At 37.5% G+C, this 24,000-nt stretch overlaps 1 protein-coding gene across 2 annotated transcripts in view; it reads right to left on the bottom strand.

Moving 5' to 3' along the window:
• The window catches only part of dve (SATB1_N and homeodomain domain-containing protein dve), a 51,028-nt gene extending 27,743 nt beyond the window's left edge, over nt 1-23,285 (bottom strand). Inside the window, exons 1-3 of one of the 2 annotated variants that reach the window (XM_018447755.1) lie at nt 22,721-23,285; nt 22,167-22,453; nt 13,720-13,987 (exon numbers count right to left, since the gene is read on the bottom strand). In XM_018447755.1, the coding sequence (XP_018303257.1) occupies nt 13,720-13,987; nt 22,167-22,241 (343 nt within the window). In that variant the 5' untranslated portion in view covers nt 22,242-22,453; nt 22,721-23,285. Of the gene's footprint in view, nt 1-13,719; nt 13,988-22,166 lie in introns of both variants that reach the window. The other variant, XM_018447754.1, reaches the window with a different exon arrangement.
• Between the last annotated feature and the right edge of the window lie 715 nt (nt 23,286-24,000).

Raw genomic sequence — 24,000 nt, 5'->3', positions numbered from 1 at the left:
AATATTTATTAAAATTAACTATATTTTTTTTCAGTGTATTTTTCCAAGTTAAATTTAATCTTTTGTAATTTCTGTACAAATCCATGAAAAATCCAAAGTAAAAAATCTAATTTTAGCTCCTAATTTTTCATCTAATATTTTCTAATATATCAATTTTCATCTAATATTTTCTTATATCTTACGTATAAAATTCACTTATTTTTATAATGCTCCTCTAATTATTTAAGAATATCATAAGCAAAGATGAAATTCATAATTTTATTCTTGTATAATTTAATTTTTAACGGAGCGAGAGAAAACTCGCATATTTCCGAAGATAAAGTCATACTTTCAAAGAAAAAGAGTAGCTATACCTTTCTTCTAAGATAGAAGAAACTTTTCCTTTTAAAAAGAATTAATATCAAGCCGGTTCTTTGATAAACGAGGGTTGTTTACCGAGGGACCAGGAGAGCATCGGTGACAATGCTATTATTTGTCTAATGCCATTTGAACGCAGAAGCAACCAAATGGTCGGTATTCTCGATGACTTCGTTGCAATGATCAGGATTTCATTTTTGGTACTGGAGGTATAAGTTTGTCCGAGGTTTTCATAAAGAGCGAGGAGCCGACACACATGCATCTGATTTGCGCATCTTTATTGCCTTCTGGCTTTTGTAATACTTTTTAATTGAATAGAATTAAAATAGATATTGATGCGAAAAAAAAGAGGATTTGTTTCAGATTAAATAAACATGACTTTTTCCCCCAACAAAAAATTTTTAATTTTTGAACGCTCTTTTCTGTAATTTAATTAAGAATTTTTATATAGAATAAACTTTATATGTATTAGATTTCAATTGACAGATTTTAACTCATAAATATAATTATTTATATATTCTTTTTTGTTGAGCATATTTATTAATTTATTATGTATTAATTTAAAAAGCTTTATATTGATTTTTTTTTTAATTTCTTAACTATAAGCGTTGTTAAAACATAAAAATCTAATTGGATGTGTAGAGCTGACGAATAATATTTAATGTTGTATATATATATATATAAAATATGATTGCTAAATATATTAAAACACGTTAGTTTATATTTACGTCGCGTTTGAAACTGTCTCTGTCGTAATCCATAATGAATTAACCAATCTCAGAGATTATATAACCCTGACGTTTTGTTTGGTGAGGCCGCTTTGAGGATTAGTAAGTCTAAGTCCTAAATGACGGGATTATATAATCCAGCGGATTGCTTACGTTGGGCTTACTTGAAAGATAGAAACGTGGCAATTAATTTGCTATCAATATGAATTTCATGCGTACTGATAACTGCACTTGCGTACATTTATTAATTCAAATATTAATAATACCAAACGAATTAAGGAAAGACTACCGTCACATATTACTTTTTCCAATTTGTAATTATAAATTGGATATTTATTATTATATTTATGTATTCAGATTAATAACTGCATCACTGCGTTATAAAAATTTACTTATTTTTTTATTGCAAAACCTAATCGTATCTATTTATATCTAAAAAAATACGTCGATCTTCATCACAAAAAACTTTCTGATGTGAGTGACTTAAATCTTTACGTTGAGAGGCATGCGAGTAGTAACCCATTGACGACAACAACTCCCAATTGGACTAACTTATTTTTTACTTACACGATGCAATACATCATTGTCGCATTAACCGCATTGCCCTCCGTTTTTTCGTTCACAGAAGTCGAACATCACTTATTCGATTTGCCTTGTAAAACAATTAGGCCGAGATGATTACGTAGAGATCCCGAATAATAAACAAGAATAGAGACATAATTAAGACAGCTGACACCGAGAAAGATTTATCTTTCTTGGCTACATCTCTTTATATACTTTTTATCGAAACTATGTATCTAATTTATAATTCTAAAGAAGAAAAAGATAAGAAACAAAACTGTGTACAGACTTAATGAGGCAAATGTGAAAGATTTATAAATCTCGAATTTAAATACTGAATTTAAACTTCCAAGATTAAACAATGACATGTCCAACGAAAGCTACAACGATTCTGTATCGCTAATCGCTGCGCAGGTTCATCCATGTATTATCCCCCTCCTCCAATCAGCCACCGGTTGCTAGGATTTTTTTCACGACTCTCGTGCGTAAACAACTAGCAGGGTAGCATACGCACCCTGCTGGATTCCACGGTCCTTCGGGAGTCACAATTCGGCCGGCTGGCAGAGGGAGATAGAGAGCGAGCGACCGGGGGTAAGCCGAACGAAGCGGATGCAAAGCCGGGGAGAAGAACGAAGAGGCACGTCGACGTGAGAGGGAGAATGAGAGAACGCGAAGGGGAAGCGAAAGGGTGCGTGCGCGGCACATGCGTAAGAATGCCACGTCCTAGCGTCCTGCTCTCCTGGTCACTGGGGTCCTACAAAAGCCCTTATTTGGGTCACGGGGCATTTCGAGGGTCCGGGACAGGATGCGAGACACCTTCCTGTCGCTTCTGCTGTCCGGTCAGCGAAAATAAGGCGACAGGTATCGGACAAAGGACCTCATTTGCATATTTTTCGGCAAAATAGAGCTGAGCCGAGTCGACGACCGAATAGGCGTTCCGCGACGAGGCCAAGAACCAGCACAACGCGGCTACTCAGCGCCGGGATATGCGCTCCTGATACGAGAGACGTCTATTAGGCCTATAAATTATCCACTGCATCGATCCAGAGAGCAATATTACGACAGCTCAAGGCGGTGGCTGATGAAAAAGGCACAGCGGTAGGTGTAATCGGGTCAACGAGGTGTATGCTTATAGATGATAAAAAGAAATGAATCGGATTGTATCACGATTGGGAGTTGTTAATTAACGTCTAGAGTAATGGACATTTCATTCGCCTTATGAAAGATGATTTTAATCGCGATTTAGGATTATTTCGAGTTTTTTCTGACCCGCATCTTACGTCTTTTAACCCATTAATCTGAATAAGAATTTTATGTATTATAAGATTTATATATTTTGTGTACATTTGGGGAATAGAAGATACTGCTATTCATTTATTGAAATACACATACAACTTTTTTTATATTTCAAGTTTATGAGATATCATTTCACAAATAATATTTCATATGTAATTATGAATTTATGAATCCAACTGAGTGGGTTAATCAATCGATTATGGAAAACGAAAGCATGCTCTAAATTAAAACAAATGGTTGCAAAATTTGTATAGTTGAATCCATTGGTTAGTTAAAGAAAATATTGGAGATTTAAATATTTATGGTGTAAGCATAAATATATATACATAATTAAACTGTAAATAAATTAGACATCAAAGAGATGAATTCCTTAACATTAACAGCATTTTTGTATGTCCAAATTTATCCAGTTTTGAAATAAAAATTCAAGAATTCTTAGAAACAAATTTTGAAAACAATACTTACGCACTATTGTATGTAAAAAAATTATTTGTTTCTTAATATTTATATGTTATAAATATTTCAATTTTTAACGTATCATAAATATTTTTATGAGGACAATAATATTAAAAACGTGTTTTATGAAAGGACTTTTTGCGACTATAAGTTTTTGCTATGCTATTATAAACTTATTCTTATTCTTCGATAAAACTATATTTTGCAATGCAACATTGTTTTATAATTTTTAACAAAATTTAACGTTTTTGTTATAACTTGTTTTAAATTTATATTCCAGTATCTTCATAAATTTGTCTAAAAGTAAAATAGACATCGCAACAACAAAATGTTGGCATTATCATTATAAAAAGCAATATCACTGTTTGCACATTTAGTTCAGCACATTTAGCAAAGCAATGCTAGACTAAACGATCGATAAGAGAACGGATGGGCGTTTAGGAAGGTAAAAAAGGGTAGTGGATGACCCTTGAGCAACAGGAAAGCAGGATCTTGCCAAAAGGAGAGCCTGGGGGCTCGTGGCCGCGTTTTAGGAGTCTGGGAAACCGGGAATCCAAAAATCCGCAAGTAACAGGCCTTCATATCTCACGTTGCGAGCGCGGCAGCCGTACTTTTGCGCCTTCTGCGAGCCTGATTGCCGCCTCGGCTCCTTATCCCAATTCCCTTGCGCGGGATAACGCGGTCCGATCCGATCTTACGATCCCGTGCCTAATGCAGAATCCTCACGCGACGAAACTTGACGGCGCGTCCTTGAACGAGTAGAAATTCGAGGAGTCACGTGTGCCTCCTTCTTTCGCGTCCTCGCACGTAGAGCAACAGGCTAACGTCGCTTCTTCGACGGCACGCACAAAGGATTTGCACGTGTCCGCGATCCTCCTCGATACCTCCTGCTATCCTGGCCCACCAAACTCGCTGCAATAATCTCCTGGGAAGTTTCTATCCCGATCAAGGAGATAAACGTTGACGGGGTCGCGAGACACGATAATCCCCTTTATTCGAAGGACGAGCTGAAGAGAGGACCAAATTTACCGCGCGTACACGTGCGATCGTTTGATCTAATTTCGTTCTCAGATAATATCGTGGTTATGTAATGCTATTATAAAGAAGAACGCAAGCAAATTAAGCAAGAAAATTAGACCGTGATTCAATTTCGAGAAATCAACGTCTAGAAATGTTCCTCTATCACAAATCAGTCTTCTTCTTTTTCTTCTTATATAAAAATAGATTTCTTTAATAAAAAGATGTTACATTTTACCCAATAATTATTCATGCTAATTATCAGTATTATCAGCGTATCGGTACATAATATAAGATGCATATACGCATATGCGATATATGCAAATAACCGAGCTTCCTCAAAAAATTCGCTTGAAAATTTCATATGTTTCTTTTTCAAAGCAAAGGATTATGAATTAATGTCGTTTCTCATTGATACGTGAATCGTTAATTCCGAATTCTCGACGTAATCCATTATTTCTATGTTCAACGCGAATTTTCGGCTTGTCGTTACATATAATTTATTTGCCGCTGTAGCGTTGTACGTATAATCCGGGATTAAGCGACAGCGGCGTGGTGATAATCAGAATTTTGTTAATAGTACTGCAAAAGGCTCAAAGCCAGCGGACCTTGATATTACTTGGCGGTGATAAAGCGCCGCAATCCCGAAATTCCACTGTATCTTTATTATACAAGGACCACGGGATCCGGGTGGGAAATGCTGAAAAGTCATGTGACACACGGCGAAGACATTAAATCTTTTTTATGAATCATTTATTACGGCGTATTCGGCATTACATAATCCAAGGTCACAATCCGCAGATTTATCGCCGGAGACGCCGCGAGGTTTTAGACTCTTTAATCCCAAGGTGCGCCGCGGAGACAAAATAGCGGGATTATACAAATCCTCGCGTCGCTTAATCCGGGATTAAGATTATGGTCATAGACCGACGACCCCTCGTACCTTTCGGAATTTTTCTCCCATGAAGAGTAATACCGGTTGAAGATCGCGTGATGCGCCATATGCGTCGTTCCGAATTTTTAAGATAAAATATTTCCACAGGCATATGTATGTGTGTAGCGCGCATGAAAAACAAACGTACACAAGATAAATTGTCTCGCGAACGTAAATGCATTGTCGTTAAGTTCACATGGAAAGTTTCTGTAATATTGTACGCCTATGAATGTTAAAATCAGACTATAACTGCGACTATAATTGCGACAATTTCCGTCTTTTTAATTTGTACTGTTATTTATAATCACTGTAAACTTATTGTATTTAAAATAGTGCATATTGAAGAAAGTCTGTTTACATTTCAAATCACAGTGCTATATTATTAACAGTTGATTTCTTTAAAGAAAATCAGAGATAGTACTCAATTGCGTTTAACAGACAGCCAATCGATATTGTCCTCTATTATTAAAGTTATTACAACCATTTCTGTGTTATTATATAAAAGAAGAATCTTTATTGCTTTCAGCATTACAAGTCAAGAAGGGGATTCGATTTTTACATTATCCTTACTTAATATACAAGATAGATTTATCAGCTAAAAAGGAATAGCATATTGCGCACGATGGCAAGTGACAAATTTAAATCCATTCTACAATTACGTAAGCGTAGTTGTAAGTGGCTGTAGTCGTACGAATTAATCATAAATATGAGGAGAATATTCGACTGCGATTAATCACAATTTTTACAACTACAACACTTTCAACCATGCTTACGCAATTGTAGAACGGGCTTTACTCAGAAACAATCGGTCCAAATTCGATATTCTGTAAAATTGGCAATTTTTCCCGTATCTTCGACGCATTAGCTCGCGATTCGTCTGTGACGCAGCGCTTCGGACCGGTTTCACCAAATGCCGTCGACCGACATCGTCACCACGTTTTCCCCGTCGTTCTTCGTCCATCATTCGCGCGACAAAGCGCACCTTGTTCCAGATCTCTTTCGCGCCGACCAATATCTCGCCGATGCAGCTCGACGTTACTCGCGAGCGCGTACGTACGTACGCATATATCTACGTTCACACACATGCTAACACACAGGCACAATATCTTTCGAATCGTTCGTAGAATTCCCGTCGTATCAGGACGGGATGTAAAGCTTCCTGGGGGATGAGCCGCTTAGCCTCTAAACCTTGTGTGCTCTGCCATAGTCCTCCCGCCGCCACCCCCCCTGGCAGCCTCTCGACCGCCCTTTTGTACGAGCCATCATCCACGGTACGCGTATGAGTGAGCGCGTACGTGTGCACGCATACGGGACAGAAAGCGGGCCGTATACGCGGCCCTGCACGGGGATTATCCGGACTCTGTATTCGTGGGGATTATCTTTGGGCGCCGCGTGTACGTGTGCGAGCCGCGTTGTGTGTGTGCGTGGCCAAATCCTTTAGTGGCTCCGGTTTGGTTCCCCCCTCCCCCCTCCCTCCCTCTCTCTCTCTCTCTCTCTCTCTCTCTCTCTCTCTCGCTCTCTTCCTCTTTCGTGTATGTGTGTCAGAGGCACAAGGGTGCAACACATACACATACACACGCTTGCGTCACCGAGTTTGACCGACCTGCACGTATGCGCTCGCGTTCGCGCTCGCGCGCTCGATTGCACCAGTGTGCGTACGCGCGTACACGTGAGACTGGGATTAATCCGGGATTATTGGTCGTGTGTGCGCCGCCCGCCGTCCAAATCCAAAATCCAACGCACACAACTCAGCTAATCCTAACCCACCCCCTTTCCACCCTCTCTCGCCTGCACCTCGCCGCCTCACCTCGCCTCGCTTCCCTCACTCTCAGCGTATCCTGTGTGTTCTCCACCGACAGTTCGGAGCGTTGTCTATAGGGTGTACCTGAAAATTCGCATCCGCCAGCGCCCTATTTTTGTCTATCCGCTTAAAGTACCGATTTTCGAGCGCATCATCGATCGATATTAAAGCCGTATCGAGATTAATCAAGGATTTTTGTGAATTTATCAATCGATTTTGTCTTTAGTAGAGATAAAATATAAAATCGATCTTCGTTAAATTGTCAACAGGATATAAATTTAGTCAGAATTTGAAGATGTGTCCAATCTCGATGATTCAATTTTATCAAAATTTCATAGAAGTTTTATTGCATCAATCAATATCTTCCATAGCTTGCGCTGTATTGTTTAAAACGAATATTTGTGATGTACTCGGAAATATTTATTTATAGAGAATAAAAATGTTACGTAGAGACCTTGAGATATTTAGCTTTAAAAATTTTGTAAGAAGTTTTAAAGAAATTGTAAGATCAAGATTATAAAAATCAGAACGATAAACGTTAGTTTACAACGTTTATGTGGGACATATCTATTATTATCTAAGACACCGATGACATCACGGATAATGCGCGACTCAGACATTGAAGAGATTTAATTGTAAGTGATTTTTAAGTAAGGTTTAAAGCTTCGGTAATTGCGTCCGCAATTACATTACAATCTTCATTATTCAGATCGCGTCACGACGAATAGTTAACCTATTATGTTAAAATATGAATTATCAGAATAGAAATTTTTACTTTTAAAATTATATTTCGATCAATATTTATGTATTCAAATGTGAACAAAAGTTTGTCTCGAAATTGGTCTTAGCGGGACATTCATTAAAAGAATATTCGCTCCAAAAAAAATTATACCCGAATTAATGAAAAAACAAAGCTATTAAATATAAAAATGTGTACGTTGGAATGTTCTATATACATCTCACAAAAGTAGAAATAGGAAATTAAATAAAATACACTTTGTAATTCCAAAAAAAGAAGTAATTTGTAATTTGAATGCAGCGTGAATAATATTTTTACGGATATTACAAGAACTGCTTTACTTTGTCGATAGTCTTTGCATCGGTAAGAATCAGACTTTGTAATGTCTTGCAAGGATTTGAGTTTGGTATAAGCTAAATGTAGGACAAAACTCAAATGTAAGAACAGTAGAAATAAAGACGTATATGCGCACACACATTTCTGTACATGTGAGAAATATCCATTCGCAATATGGTCCACGATTGCTCTCTGCGAGTTATGATATCGATTTTGCCTTTGGCTTAACGCGTGGTCAGGTTGAAAGCTAGAACGTATACAGGGCGGCTATAAAAGAATCATTCCTGAATCGCGAGAGAAATGAGAGAAGATAACAGTTTTTTATGCTACAATTTTATGCTACATTTTATGCATTAATATTGTTCTAAAATACACGATTTGATACAAGTAAAAGTTCTTGCGCGCGCTTATATCAGATTTTCTATTATACATATATTAGATGTGTTTGAAGCCACTAATTATTACTATTTTATTTTGTTTCAATACAAATTTGATTAATCGATGCGTCTTTGCTGTATTCTATAAAGCTTTCTTATATTTCCTTTCTTTGTTATTTTTATATTCTACTAAATAAAAATATATAATTTTATTGCACGCGTATTCACAAACAAAATATATTTCTAAGCCTTTGTAATAAAATGCGCCTTTGTGTTAAAATATTCTCCGTAATTTGTAAACTCACTTCATGCTGTGAAAAATATATGAATTCGTTAAATATTATCTCACTCATTGTAACATTATTTATACTTCGTAATATCCTGGTTATTTGTAAATAATAGAATGCCTTCCGAAAATTAAAACAAGTTAAAACTATATTGTTTTTTTACAAGCGCAACGAAGGGTAGTTACATTTGAATTAAACTAAGCGCTGAATTTATACAAAGCCTCCGATCGTTTTTGAGTTTGTAGTACGTCAAATACTCGTTGTAAGTCTTTCCCAACAGAATATATTTTCTGATCGGGTTTTGCATCGCAAGTTTGGGGATTACTAAATCAAAACTTTTATGTTCCGGGAGCTGCATCGTTCTGTCCACTGACGAGAACGTAAATAGTGAGAATTCAAAGGCAGCTCGCCACAAAAGATGCTTCGTCTCTTGGGAGGGAGTATCGCATAGGGTTAAATGGCGTAACGAGCCCGATCGTATGGCGCAAGACGCCATGGTGAATGTTCGCAGGTCGCCTAGCCGCATAGCCAGGGATTCGAATTTAATCCGGATTAGTTCGTAAGGGTCACAATATCCTCCCCTCTGGCTGCACCTCGTCGCTGTTCGCCCCACCGTCCGTGCACACGGATGCGCGCATATAGACGTCTAGGTAAATCCGTACGGAACACACGCGGACGATTATCCTAATTCCGAGCTGACGCTTACGGCTCGCGGACTAAAAGGGGACAAACGATCTCATCTTTCCAGCTCATCTTTGATGCATGCCGACGCGAAATCACTTCTCGATAAAAAAAAACGATGCCAGCTCTCTTATTTTTGGATGTATTTATTTCTAGTTCCTTGTACAAAGAATTTTTATGAAATTAAGAAATTCACATTATTATAATTATTAAAAATTTTATAATCTGTTTATGCGAACCAGTTTTCAAAGTTTAATGTTATTGCATTATACAACAATAAAAATTATATTAAATATTTTATACTGTCGCTTATTGCACGGTTCAGCGTTAGAAATAAATAGATCAAACTTGCAGAAATTTTAAAAATTAAAAGTCTTGCCTAAGGCAAAGTGAAGATAAGAACTGAGAAACGTAGAAAAGGAACAGGGAGGGAAAGGATTAACTGTGACGCACGGAGATTTAAAGAGGATCCTCGAGATCCGTAGATTTAGGAAGTGCGTGCTTCCGTCCACCCGCATCCCCCATCGCGTCTCATACCACCCTTTTCTCCTCGTCTAGGTTGCACGCCTTCGAAATGCCAAAGTACAGAATACCTACCCCTACTTTCTTAAGAATACTTAAACTGATTCCTTCCTGAAAGTTAGCCTGAGAAAAGAATCGCAGGACACAATTTGACAATTTAATATACGATAATTTGATATACGATAAAATTTCTTCTCTCCCTTTCTTGGATCTTTTTTCGTAGCAATTTTTATTGCGTGAAAGAATCAAGCAAATGATGAAAATAGAGAAACGTACAAATTTAACGGAGTTTTATAAATGATAGATTAAGCAAATATTTAATTATAATCACTTCTTTGATTTTGTATGCATACTGCGATTGACGTTCTCTATTCTATAGCAACTTTGTCTATTTTCTGCGAAAAACGAAATGCGAAAAAGATACCAGGTACACTGTTAATATTCCATTTCTAAAAAAAAGTCTAAATTTAAAAAAATATTTTTAAAAAAGTAGTAAGTTACATTGTTATATACAATATAATTAAATAGATTTACAAACACACAAATACATATATATGTTTCTGCCAACATTGGAGATAAGATAATTCAATAATAATTTGAATTCAAGAAAATATGTACAATTAATTTGCTATCGAACGTTTCATTCAACAATAAACGTGCCGTAAATATGTTTGCGATGTTTATATATTTAATGCTCTGTTTAGATGTTGCCATCTACGAATTTTAGTGTCGTATAAAATTAGAATGTTAAGTATCACGGACTCCGTTTATACAGCGTTTAATTCTCATTGCAAACGGACGCGTGCAAATTGTTTCCACCGCATTATCGAGGATCAAGGAAATTCCGCCGATAGTCTATCTCGTTTACGCGCTTTAACGATCCCTCTCGCGCGACTTCCATCGAGTACGTACGTCTTCGTCATTCTCAACGGAAGCGGACTTTATGACGCGACATGGCAACTGAGTTTCTGGATGCCTCGAATAAAAGTGGAGCATTTCGAGCAGACTCTTTGTATTATTTGTAATATTATTGAACAACAACCTTTCGCAATAGATAAATAAATGATGATAGCACTCTAACTAGCATTATCTATAAATTACTTATATAATATATATTACTTTTAATACCATAAGTAGAGTTGTATTAATTGTTATCCATATGTTATCTATGTTTCCTTTTCTAAATGGATATTGTTAGGGTAAAGTCGCCTATTATGAGATACCTTTTTTCAAAGGCTTGTAATTTATTTAATTTATAACCTGAATTTCTAGTTTCACGTCAAATGTATGGGAAATATATTTAAGTTTTATCGCCAAAAGTTAGCAGTTGATAATAGCTATACTTTGTTGTACGTGAAATTTTTTATCAAAAGTGCCGATTTTGATCATTCAAAAAAATGGTTCCTAATATGAGATACAAGGGTTTTCTTGTATGAGGTGGTATCTCATAACAGAAACTAAGGAAAAAATAAAGATAGCTTTTTATACACGCTTTTCTTATATTACATACAAGTAGGAACAAAGAATTTAAATGTTATACATAATAATTATACAATTTTTCGATGTGTGTACATATGAGTATGTGTGTGTAAGCAATCTTAACAATAGAATCGTCATTTTTAACATTCCGTTCAATAGTATGCTTTGAGATATTGAATTGTTTAGATGCTCTCATATTAGCTAGGAATATTCTGAGTATCTCATATTACGACTTTCATACCTTGCGATTTCATGATCACCAAATCTTTACAGTTAAACAAATCATTATATCATGTGTTTTCCTATGAATACGATCTTACTATATCACTGCATGCAGATTTTATTACGCAATATTTATTTTTGTATAATAAAACAAGATTTAAAGACTAACCTCAATAAAATTTGACAACATTCAATTTCACAAATTTTTTTTTGCAACGACTGCACGCATGATCTAATAATGAATTTTCTACTAAACAGGTTTCACACTAAGAGTAAAAAGTTCATGATAGAATCAAACACATATGCTTGTTAGTTTAGCAGAAACCCCGCTATCTCATATTAGGAACCTATCCCACAATAGGCTTTACAATAATAGACTTTACCCTAAGTTGGACAAACAATATGACATAACTTTGGAGTAAAAAAAAATAAAATCGAGAACATGAAATGATTTAAACTTAAAACGTATCATTTCCCTCTTTGCTCTCTTATTTATTACACAAGAGCTATATCAGCCTTCACCGGACGTGAGACGGTGACGGCGATTAACGCCGCTTCCGTTCGACAGAATGCATTAATGGACGTGACATCGGTGCATCGTTACCGTGTTTACCTCATCGCGCCGTCACATGAGTTATCCCAACCGAGTTACGCGTTGTAAAGACGTTAAAGCTGTTTTCGCACGACCCGATCTTTCGTAAAAGGTGACTTAATTCGCCCGGCAAATCGACGATTTACGACCGCGGGAACCCTGCACAAGCCAACCACACCCGAGATGCAACCCAAGGTAATGGGGTGTATACAGATGCACTCGCATAGGGATAAGATGGTGAGGAAACGGGACGAACGTTTGATTATACGAAATACAAGAGTTCAAATACGTTCTAATAACCGTATAGAATTTCTTCATTGTGTTATTTTGTGATATTTTTAAATTAAATTAAAAAATTCATCAAAATATTATTTAAAATGTATTTATACCTTGGTAGAAATGTCATGCATTTTTTGAGTACACAGTAAAAAAATTTGTGTATTTGTGTTGGAAACGGTCCACTCACGTTTGTGTTAAATTTTTTAACATATTCGAGTGTTAATTTAACATAATGTGATTATGTTATTTAATGATTTTTTGTGAAATTGATATTCAATGTTTCTTAGTGCCAAAATGACAATTTATGAGTAAGTGAACAAGTAACATAAAAATAATGTGTTTTAAAACGTAAATTCTAAGACAAATGAATGAAATGTGTTAATTTAACATATCATAAATGTTAATTTTCTGAAAAAAAATTTATTTACAAACTGTGTCGATGTTATCTTTCTTTGTTTTTGTTCTCTTACATAATATTTGTGTTACCTCCTAACTTATTCATCTTGTGTAAAATTAACTCAAAAATTTGAGTGGACCGTTTGGGACATGCGATTTATGTTAAATTCAACATATATTTTTTCCAACTGTATAGTTACTAAACAGTTATACCAACTTCTGTCTAGTAACTAAGAAGGAAAACTACTTAGGATCCTAATCAGGTTGTAACGCTTTGTTTGCAGTTACTGCATACAAAAGTTGCGTAAAATCCATTTACTGAATAGAAACACAACAAATAATAGATATTAAATTGATTAAACAAGCCAACTGCTCATGAAATGGACGGAATAAAACTATCAAGTTCTGGTCCATTTCCTACTCAGTATTGGCACAACTAATGAGAATACAGTAATAGGTATTAGATAGTAACTGGATAGCGTCTAAGAAAACTGTATACGTTTCTACCAGGGTAATATTATAAAACAGAATCAACTTTCAATTAAAAAATTTTATGAAATTATCAAACTTTGTCAAAATAAAATATTGATAATTGCTATATATACTTAATATTTTTAATAAATCATTATTTATCATTATTACTAAAAAGAAATATTTACCAGTACTGGAGGCGGATTTGCTGAGATCGAAGCCTTCCTGCTTGGGACTGGTGATTTCTTGTTTTGGGTGCTGGTTGTGCGCAGAGAACGGTGTCTGGGGTGTACTGAGAGGTGTCTGCGATTGCAGCGGATGTACCGGCGGGTGCTGAGATGCGTTCTGCGGCTGAGACTGCTGGGACTGATGAGACTGAGGGCTCCTCGGTAACGAGGACACGCTGCTCGGTCTCGATGGTGGCGAGGCTTTGTGCGTCAATGCCAACGCTTGGCTCTGCAATTACGAGAAGATATTCATTTTTTTTTTTAAATTTATTTTGAACAATTTTCAATTTCGACGCGATAATGAATGATATTGTCTATGTACGATTATTATCGTATGCATTATCAAAATGCGACACATTTATTTTGTCAAAGAGGAGAAACAGGGAAAAATAATCTCGTCTATTTAAAAGAAGATGAGAATATTATACAGAGAAATTCGATAAGCTCTACATTATAAAATATAAGAATCTTTTTATGTATCGAGAGGACGCGAAAGAAAGTTTAATACCGGGAAGCATGATATGTACATTTTTACGCTTATTACTAAGGTAACAAGTTCTTCCTCGGCTTCTGTATTGTCCTTGGCAAAGTTTCACAGCGAAAATATTTTCTGCGTACAAGAGCACGTTATGTAAATTATTGTGATGTTTATTTCATCGCTCGTTTATGTATAATCCAGCGAGAGTGCGGTAATCGCCGCGGGGTAATACAAATCCTTTGCTGTCCTTAATCTCTGAAGACAAAATTCCCTGGCACATCATGCTTCTAACGGTCGCATGACTTTTTTACGAGGAACGATTACCTATATATAAACATTTCTACGGAGAAACGTAGCTCCTATTAATCTTTAAAATATAAAAAGTATCATAAATCATCGTTGTATATTCATAAATCATCGTGTGTATCTTATTTGTCCTTATTACCTTAATTTTCACCTTAAAGTTCAAAATTTTATAAATAGATTTTTAATATATTACAATGATAATATATTACACAAATTAAATGTGACGTATCTTTGCTAAAATGGGCTCGCGCGCGATAAACGATTGCCTAGAATCTGCTTCTAAAAAGAAAAAAGAGATAACTCGCGCGCGAATTAACTATGCACGATTGGAGGCAATCTAGCGATTAAAAAAGCCTTCGGCGGCAATTCACGGTGGGAGCGTCGCCTAAACGCGGTCAAATCTACGACGTTTCGGTCGGGCCGAGCGAGCCGGATGATCTAAGCGTCGTCGACGATGAAATCTGAGCACGTGCTCAATTCCGAGCGGCGACCAGGCTAAGGCATAAGCGCGGACTTAGATTTATGTATGAGTGAACTGAACTTAACACTAACGGCTAAGCCGTCCACGGTGTCAACTGGGGTCAACTAGGCCCAGAATGCGACAATCCTACACCACCGCAACCGCTGCCGCCGTCGTCGCCGCCGCCGCCGATGTGCGAAATGCACCGCGGAGCGATGATTTTCGTTTGGAAACTGGATCGTCGATGACGCCTCCGTGGAATACGGAGCGTCAAGCGGCAGAACGAGCCGAGATACGAGGCGGCGTTTAACCCTTCGTGATCCTTCGCGACTTCCTGTCGCGTTCATGTTTGCTCGCAATCAGTAATTTTCGCGAGTATTTAGTCTCGTTATTTAATTACAAAATTATGAAATTTAATCAGCCGGTACTCACGCGCGCGCCACAAGGCAATCTTGAAAAATCGACGACGAGCATCGTTAATTGCTCCTCGGAAATGATTATCTCAGTTTTCAACCGAACAGATTGCACAAAACTCATCGTCTTTTTATATTTATGTAAATTAATTCTATCAAGTCGCAACTAAGCTTCAATTTTTCTTATTTTTTTTTGAATAATGGATCTTTTACTCGCATATCTTTACTCGTAGGAAATAAAACAAATATATATACATAATCATTGAAGTCAAATCAAAAGGAAAAGAATAATTTCTTCTTCTATCTACAGGTTTTAATATCTTTGTACATTGCGTCTCTCATCGATCTAACGATCGGTTGCAAAGGATCGACCGGATGATTTTTTCGCTTGCCCGGACTGTACCGAGGTACCAGCTACTGTTTCGGGAGCTCTTCGAGGTATGCACTCGCAAAAAACACGTCAGACCGCTGAAGACCCGGGCCTGGAACGGGAGTGAGCGAGAAGAAGATGATGCAGAAGAGGAAGGAGAAGGTGAAGAAGGGAGCGGAGAAGCGGGATGCCTGAAGGTGCCGAAGAGAGCGAGAAAGAGAGATAAGGGCCAGCCGGCATCATTGATGGAAGAGAGACGAGCGGGAGCGACGGGCCCCGAGGGTCCACGTGGATTGGAAGAGGACGGAAAGGATTCCCGGCTCGTTTCCACGCGAGGAATGAAGACGAACGCGAGACCGAAAGCGGGAGCGTGTAAGAAGGGGCAACAGGTGGATGGGGTTAGCGGCTTATCCAGCTAACGCCCCAAGTGATATCGCGGTAACTCTGCTGTGACGTGCGAGGGGTTACGACGTTGTTGTCGTAAAATCAGGAATTTCGGTTCGCTCATCGATCCGGCTTTCGCCGTAGTTGAGAATTCGCTCGGCCTCCCATGGAATCGGAAATCGCGCTGGGAAGGCGTCAGGTCCAAGAAACGTTCGGTGCGAGAAACACCTCCGAAAATTCGCTCACTTCAACGATAAAAATTGCCTCTTATCAGGTATCATTAATTATGCGGTAATTAATGCGATGAAGTTAACCAGATGGACCAATATAAGCGACTTAGTAGATAGATGAAATTGAAATAAAGAATTGGAAGAGTGTATAAAAAAAGTTTGTAATAATACCAGTCATAATTGCCGAAATATTTTTTCGCATTATGCTAAGTAATTGTCTCATTAAATATTAATAAAACAAGAATAATTGTTTAAATTGAGTAACAGAAATTATAATAAAATGAAAGTACATCCACCGTATTACTCGCGAATATATTGCCAACACACAAAAGACAACAAATGCTGCGAGGATTCGTCCAATTTGTGCGAGAGTTAGCATGAATTTAAACAAACGTACTTTTCTCTAATTGTGTGTGTGTGACGACAGTAAAAATGGAAAAGTAAATAATTAAACACGAAGCGCGAGCGCGATATCGCATTGCGCCACGAACGACGAGTTCGGCAGGCGGTTTATCAACGGATCAGCTTATCTACCGGGTGTAACAGAGATACGCAGCGATTGCGTTTCCTGCTAGTGTTTCCCGTTAATGCGATAACCTTAATCGTTGACCGTGCACAGGATTCTCGTGGACCTGCGAGAGATTCTAAACGGAATTAACCGCGACGGAACAGTGGCGGAATCACCGCGCGTTTTGGATCGTCCGCACAAATGAACTTACGTAAGACCGAATCACGATGACAGTCTTCAATGTTTGATCAATTGAACGCGTGGTCCTTTTCGGAGTATGTCTTACGTCAGCGGCATCGTTCCTCATGTGGCCAATTCTACTCATCGAAATAAAAAAAAAAGAAGAGAAAGAACACTCACAACGATATCGCCTCTTTGCACGAGGATCCTTTCTTCTCGTCTCGTCACAATTTCTACGACGATGTTCGATGCGCATGAATTATCAACGCTCGTCTCGCTTGTCTTTATTAATTCTACGAATGCTGTATTAATACGCGTAATGAAAAATCGCGCTTCACGCCGTGAGCGATACGTCGCAGCGTTCTCAGAGGATATGAGATCAGTTTAGGATATGAGTTCATTCTAGCTGCATTTTCAAACGGAAATAATGAAGACAATTCGAACAGTTACCGATCCAAAATTCTTTTAAAATCTATGATCGAAAAAATCTATATGTAAACTTTGATTTCAAAATAAAGAGAGAATTTTATTCATTCACCTTTGAGATTTTTCGCGATCTGCACGTTTTTTATTGATTCAAAACAGATTTTTATTAAAGAAATAATAATAAATCTGATAATTAGCAAGTTGGCTCCTCTTTCTCTTATAAATTTCCTACATTATTTTTACCACTAAATTCTTGCACCTCACTTTGGATCATCCAATCCATTAGTAGTTGTCTGTGAAAGAGGAAATCTTACGTTCGATATACTTATGTATTAATTTAGAGTATTATACTATAAGCTTAGTTGCACTCTAATACCTGCGCTCTATTCTCATTTGTCTAAATTCTTAGAAAACTTTACGAAAATTAGATAATGTTGATATAATCGTTTTATAATTGTTAAAGATTCCGATTACGAAGATAGACTGTTTCTGGAATATGCTTTTATAGAACATTGGAAAGCACTTGCCGTCTTTCTTAATCTCCGATCGATACAATAACATGCAGCATTGTGTACTAATAACAATTCGTAAATCGCACTTAACAAATTTTAAAGCGATTCACTATCTGTTTTAAAACGCGTGATAATTTTGCTATCTTTTGGCGGTCATCGCATGAAATGGAATGAAATGTGGCATCCATATTAATCTGCAACATTCTAATCACGCTTATCGAAATATCGAGTCGGCGATATCCTCGAACGATAATTGGCTGTCTCTTTGTGATAGATAATCCGCGGATTGATGCGTTTGCGATCGTATTACGTAAATTGTTGCCGACTGTAATGTCAGATACTTCGTTCCTAAGCGCAAAATATGGTAGAGCTAAAGATTAGAAAGCAATAGATAGCATCTTGCACCAGCAATGATTGCTGATTTCGAGGGTTTATACTAGAGAAAGCAGCGAGAATGCAAGTATTTCAAAATTACAGTTTAATTGACCATATAGATAAATTAGTCTTTAATATTAATATCAGAAAATATATTTATAAATACATTTCAAATTTAGTAGCAAAATATTTATGTAATATTAATATCTCAAAATAATATATAAAAATATAATGCTTTTTTCATAACGATTCAAACTGAATATAATATAACGATTTCAGAAATCTCTTTTTCTTCTACAAGATATGATTATTCATTACACAAATCTTCGTGGAGAAATTGTTGTAACGCATTTTAATTAAAAAAAATAATACGATGAGGAACACGCGTGCTCTATATAATAAAGTTACCTGACACGAAACCGTTCGCATCGCCGTAACCAATTTTTCCTCACAAAATATTCACTGAGAAAACAAAAGATCGTGTCTGCGGCATAAAAAGGCAACGTAAAAGGCCTACAGAAAGAGGACCGCGAGCTCTACCTGCGTTTGATATATCGGCTTCGGTGGCCGGATAGATGGATTACAATCATTCCGGGAGCTGGGGTGGTCAAATACCGTGACCATGCGTGTTTCAAACGTATCCTCGTGCACGCACACGTAGATATGTACGACGCACTTTCGAGTACACACGTGGCGACCCGTGCGTGCACGAGCAGTCCTGCGTGCAACGCGCTGCAAGGACGCGTTTTCAAGTGCCAGAATGCAGGAGGTGCGTCGCGGTAGCGTGAAAATTTTACATCGCGAGCGAGCTCTCTTCACTGACGTTTCTCTGCTGTTTAATATCGCCAGCTTGCGCAGCTTTGTTACGTTTATTAAACATTTATTAAGCGTCATAGATCTACCTATAATATATTGATAGCGACAGAAAATTTAATTAACTTTGCAACGCCGCGCCTATCCCTCTTTTTATTTCTTCCCTCGCGTGCGATCATTATGCTCGAGTTTCGCCATGTCGCTTTGTTGCTATTAGAGTTGCTGTTATTTACTCATATTAATTTGCTCCTTTGACGATGTAATTTAAATAACTATAATGCAAATTATGAAAACTGAATTTAGAATTTTTACACATCCTGTAATCCAAATTAGTGTATTGTCCTTGCGTTTTCACAAGAACAAACTACAAAATGAGTCTTCGTACGTTAATACCGTAAATATGAAGGTGGAGCTTCATGTATTTGACAGCATTATAAAATTATACTCGGTCTCTGACTTCTTTTCTGAAAAACATCTGCATGGATAATACATCTCTCGAGGTGCTTCCATATAAGTTACATGGATATCCTCTCTTTTAAAATATTTAATATGTGTTTTGTTACAATGAAAATAAAATGTACATAACTCTTTTGACAAAATGGTTCACGTCATATAATTCGTACATGATAAATTGGTAATTTTCTCAAATAAATGACGCATATTGTACATTCCAATAGTATCATGGCTGTGATAATACAAAGGTGACCCTGTACGTGTCAGATAACTGTGTATACTATTATGTATATTATCGAAAATATCGATCGTATAAAGTTGTAAAAATACTAAAAATATTGAAATACATAGATAAGATAGAAGTGCACTAATAAGTAAAGAAAGAGAGACAAGAGAGTAAAGCAATAAACAATGTAAAGCAGAAGAGTGTGTGAGAAAAGTATATATGAATAGATAAGTGAAGCAGGAATGTTTGTAGATCCAAATCTCTTTCTTGGCTTTGAAAAGCCATACTGAAGAGAATAAATCCTATTCTATATATTCCAAAATATCGTTACTCACAAAAAACTTATGATTTATCAACTTTCAAAAATGTTTGTATTTGTCTAATACTTTTTGTAACGGTCAAAACGTAAGTAGAACATGGGATTTCGTAAACCAGAACGTGTTACATATCGTCATGATAATTTTACATTAGTCTGTCTATTACAACAATGTATGTAAACGAATTTTGACGAACGTATTCGTAGCGTGTTTTATTGTTAATTTTTCGATAGCCATGGTGAGCCGAAGGCGGCCATGGATCGAGAGATCGAGCGGTCAATGGAGACATGCGGTCTTATTCCGTTGAATGCCAGAACATGAACATGGTCGTGGCACAGGAAGAAGGCAGGGGCACATCCGTATCGTGGTCAGAACCCGTGACCCCCCGATACGTACATACACGTGTAAACGTACGCGCGTTCGTCCGCACAGCACACACGCGAGCCGCGGCTTTGCCAAGGATTATCCCCCGCCCTACGGTTGCCCTCGGCTTTCATTGTGAGATCGCGAAGCGTCGGATATACGCGTCGGATCTGAATTTGGTATGCGATTTTTGATGCGGAGAATCGAGTCTAAATCCGAGCGAGTGCTCGCGCTGCGTTTAAACGGATAATTATTTCCTTCCCAAGCGATCATATGTCTGATAAATAACGTGTTTTTTTTCTTTTCGATGCTGCATAGATTATGTGAATATTTACCTAAACTTATAATTGCACCTGCTCTATATATTTTATTTTAAATTAAAACAATACGCATCTCGAAAGATGAAATTTTAGGATAAGGAGATTCACGTGCGAGAAGATGATTTTCATTCGAATTTATCGGAATTTATTACATTTTCCTAATACATAATGTTACTGGTTTATTATTTTTTAAACGATTACGCGATGTAGAAACGACGCCTTGTTTATTTATTTTAGGTACTGAGATAATCGCGCATTACACGTGGAGTGGCCAACCGCTTTGAGATGCGAAAGAATGTGCCAAATTGATGACGAAGAATTAAGCGGACTGAAAGCGCGTCCAGAGAGAGAAAGAGAGGGGTGCAAGAAGCGATAGGGTGGCCAATTGGCTGTGTAATGTCAGAAAGGGGTTGCTTCTCGCCCCTCGTACTCGCTAACATCGAGTATAGACGCTGCGTTATTTTTATAAGTTCGGCAGACCGAACGCCGAAAACGATGCTAGCACGCTAATCCACGACGTAAACCATTTTATCGGAATTTTATATTCCTTGTCAAATTAAGGTCACGTTTTTTCGATATAGTTATACTTTTTTATTGGCTTCTCATATATTAAAAGCATTTTTTAAATGATTTTTCGGCATATACACGGAAAGGACATTTTTGCTGAAGTATCTAAAAATTTAGTTACAAAATTTTGTTAGATTATCAAAATAATTATGTATAGAACGTATAAACATTGATGATAATGCTGCAAAAGGTTTTAGCATTTTAATAACCTGTTTTAAAGGTTCATTTTTGATGGTTCAAACAAAATTATTTTTAGATCTGTATCTAACTAAATTTTTAGATACTTTAGCAAAACTGTTATGTCTGTGTGAATAAAAAAGATTTTAAATTATCCTAATCGATAAGTTAGTGATCCTCATAGAGTTCAATTACGCTTTAATCTGTTAATAAAAAGCTTAATTATTTTAAAAAACTAAACTATAGAAATTGAAATACTTAGTTCTATTTTTTTCTTTATTTGTTACATTTATTCTAAAAAAAGAAATATATTCCTTTTTAAATTGTACATCCATGTGTTTTTTCGATTAATATTATTCTTAAATAAACGGAACATTTTTCACATTTTAATAAAATTTGAAATATTGTATATATTTTTCTGCGATTTTATGACAAATTTTTCCAATTTTATTTACAGAAAAATATCACAATCGTATAAATGATTTTGTGTACAATATTTCATCCAGGCTGAAACAAAAACAAAAAATTACCTGTACTTGATCCGTCTTCGTGTTAGCAGCCATCCATGCCTCTACAAAGGTGTCCATTGCGCTCTGAAAATCCATTCCCTTCTGGGGCCTCAATAATTCTCCTGGGCCTCGGAAGTCTCCGCCATTCGTGACATATCGCGTTATACTCGAATTCTCACAAATTCATAGCGTCAATTTTAGTCCTGGCACTTATCAATTAAGAGTCGAATGTAATCGAAAAGATGACAGGTTTTTAAAGTCGAATATCAGTTTTTCTTGTCTTCTAAACGTCACTTGGAGCACCTTGTCTACGACAAATATTGATAATCGCGCGAATGACATAAAACTAATTTACAATCGAAATCACAGACGTGCATGAAATGTCCGCTTATTTACGTAGGAGGTTCTTACTATTACAAGTTCTTAATTTCTAGCTACTGTATGCTAATGATAAACGCGTGGGTGATCATTTTTTTATATACTGAAACGATTTATACACCTATGATCATTACCGTCTGCTCTAATTTTGCTTAGGTTAGATTGAAATATTAAATATATGATTAAACTGCGCGTACCTCTGACTAGACTGCGGAAAATCACACACGTGCTCGCAACTCATTACGATAAATATCGTCTCGGAGTAAAATCGGAGTAAATAGAGCGATCTACAGTCTCGACCCGTTTCCCGATCACCAATCGGCACGTCCGTCTATTCAGAACGTCACGTACACAATTCTAAACGCCAACATCGATCGTAGTCTCTCAATCATCGATCACAAGATCAGTCAACGTTGCCAATCATCTCCCTGAGAAGGCCGCGAGGCACTGTTTCGGCGCGCGTGGGTTGTCACCAGTCATCAGTACCAAACATGTGCGTAGCTCGGCGTGCTCCGAAAACTCGGACTTGATCGATTCCTTCGGACGTTTCTCATCGAGAAGCCTCTTCGGAGCGACTCGGGATCACGATCGCATTCACGTCATCGTCCCTCTCGTCCCGAGTGTACCTCTGGAAATCGCGTACGATCGCCAAGCACCAACGGAATGTCATTCGCGCCACCGAGAAGAACGGGCGCACGGTCCGCGAGGACAACACACGTTCGCAGGGAACGGCGTTCGAGCCGCGACTGTGCGCGTCGAGGCGTCGCGGCGCTCGATCTGCTGCCCCTACGACGCCCTACCCGCGAGCGCGCCGTCAGTATCAACCCCACCACCCGGTCGTATCGCCGCCGCCACCACTGCCACCACCACCGTCACCGTCACCATCACCACCACCACCTCCATCGCCCACCGCGATACCGTCGTCTCGCGTCTACCGATATCGCGGCCGAGTGCCTCCTCTGGTCCTCACTCGGCTGCTGGTTCACCCTCTCGCTCGCCGACTCCTCCGGAACCCACCTTCGTCGTACCCCGCAGCCCGAGATCCCGTCGTCTCGTTCCCGTTTTCTCTTATCCTCCCCCGATTTCGCTACGAAGCTTCCTCGCTCCGGATAAGGCGTCGTCCCTCTCACGCTTTACCGCTTCCTTCTCCTTCGTCTTTGTTTGTCGCGTTAAGTTCCTTTCCGATCACGTCGTCTATTTTTGCGCCTTTTAATATTGTCATGTTAATATTACAATTGTAACACATCTTTAACTGATAAAATTGCTATTTATTATAATTATCCAAAAAATATAGTTAAACAAAATTTTTCTGAAATCTATGAAAATTTCCTTTTTTTGGAATCTTCTTTCATGCTTATAATCTTTGTAGTCGCTTACTTAAATTAATTTTGTATCTCCTACTTTTTTTTCTTTATTAATCCATTTTCTATTCTACTTTCCTCAATAATGTCGTACTTCTTTCAATTTGTTAGAATAT

Source organism: Mycetomoellerius zeteki, unplaced genomic scaffold, assembly GCF_001594055.1.
Source record: "Mycetomoellerius zeteki isolate Tzet28-1 unplaced genomic scaffold, Tzet1.0 scaffold211, whole genome shotgun sequence".
NCBI lineage: Eukaryota > Metazoa > Arthropoda > Insecta > Hymenoptera > Formicidae > Mycetomoellerius > Mycetomoellerius zeteki.
The sequence above is the reverse complement of the archived record's forward strand: the minus strand, read 5'-3'. Positions and strand labels throughout refer to the sequence as shown.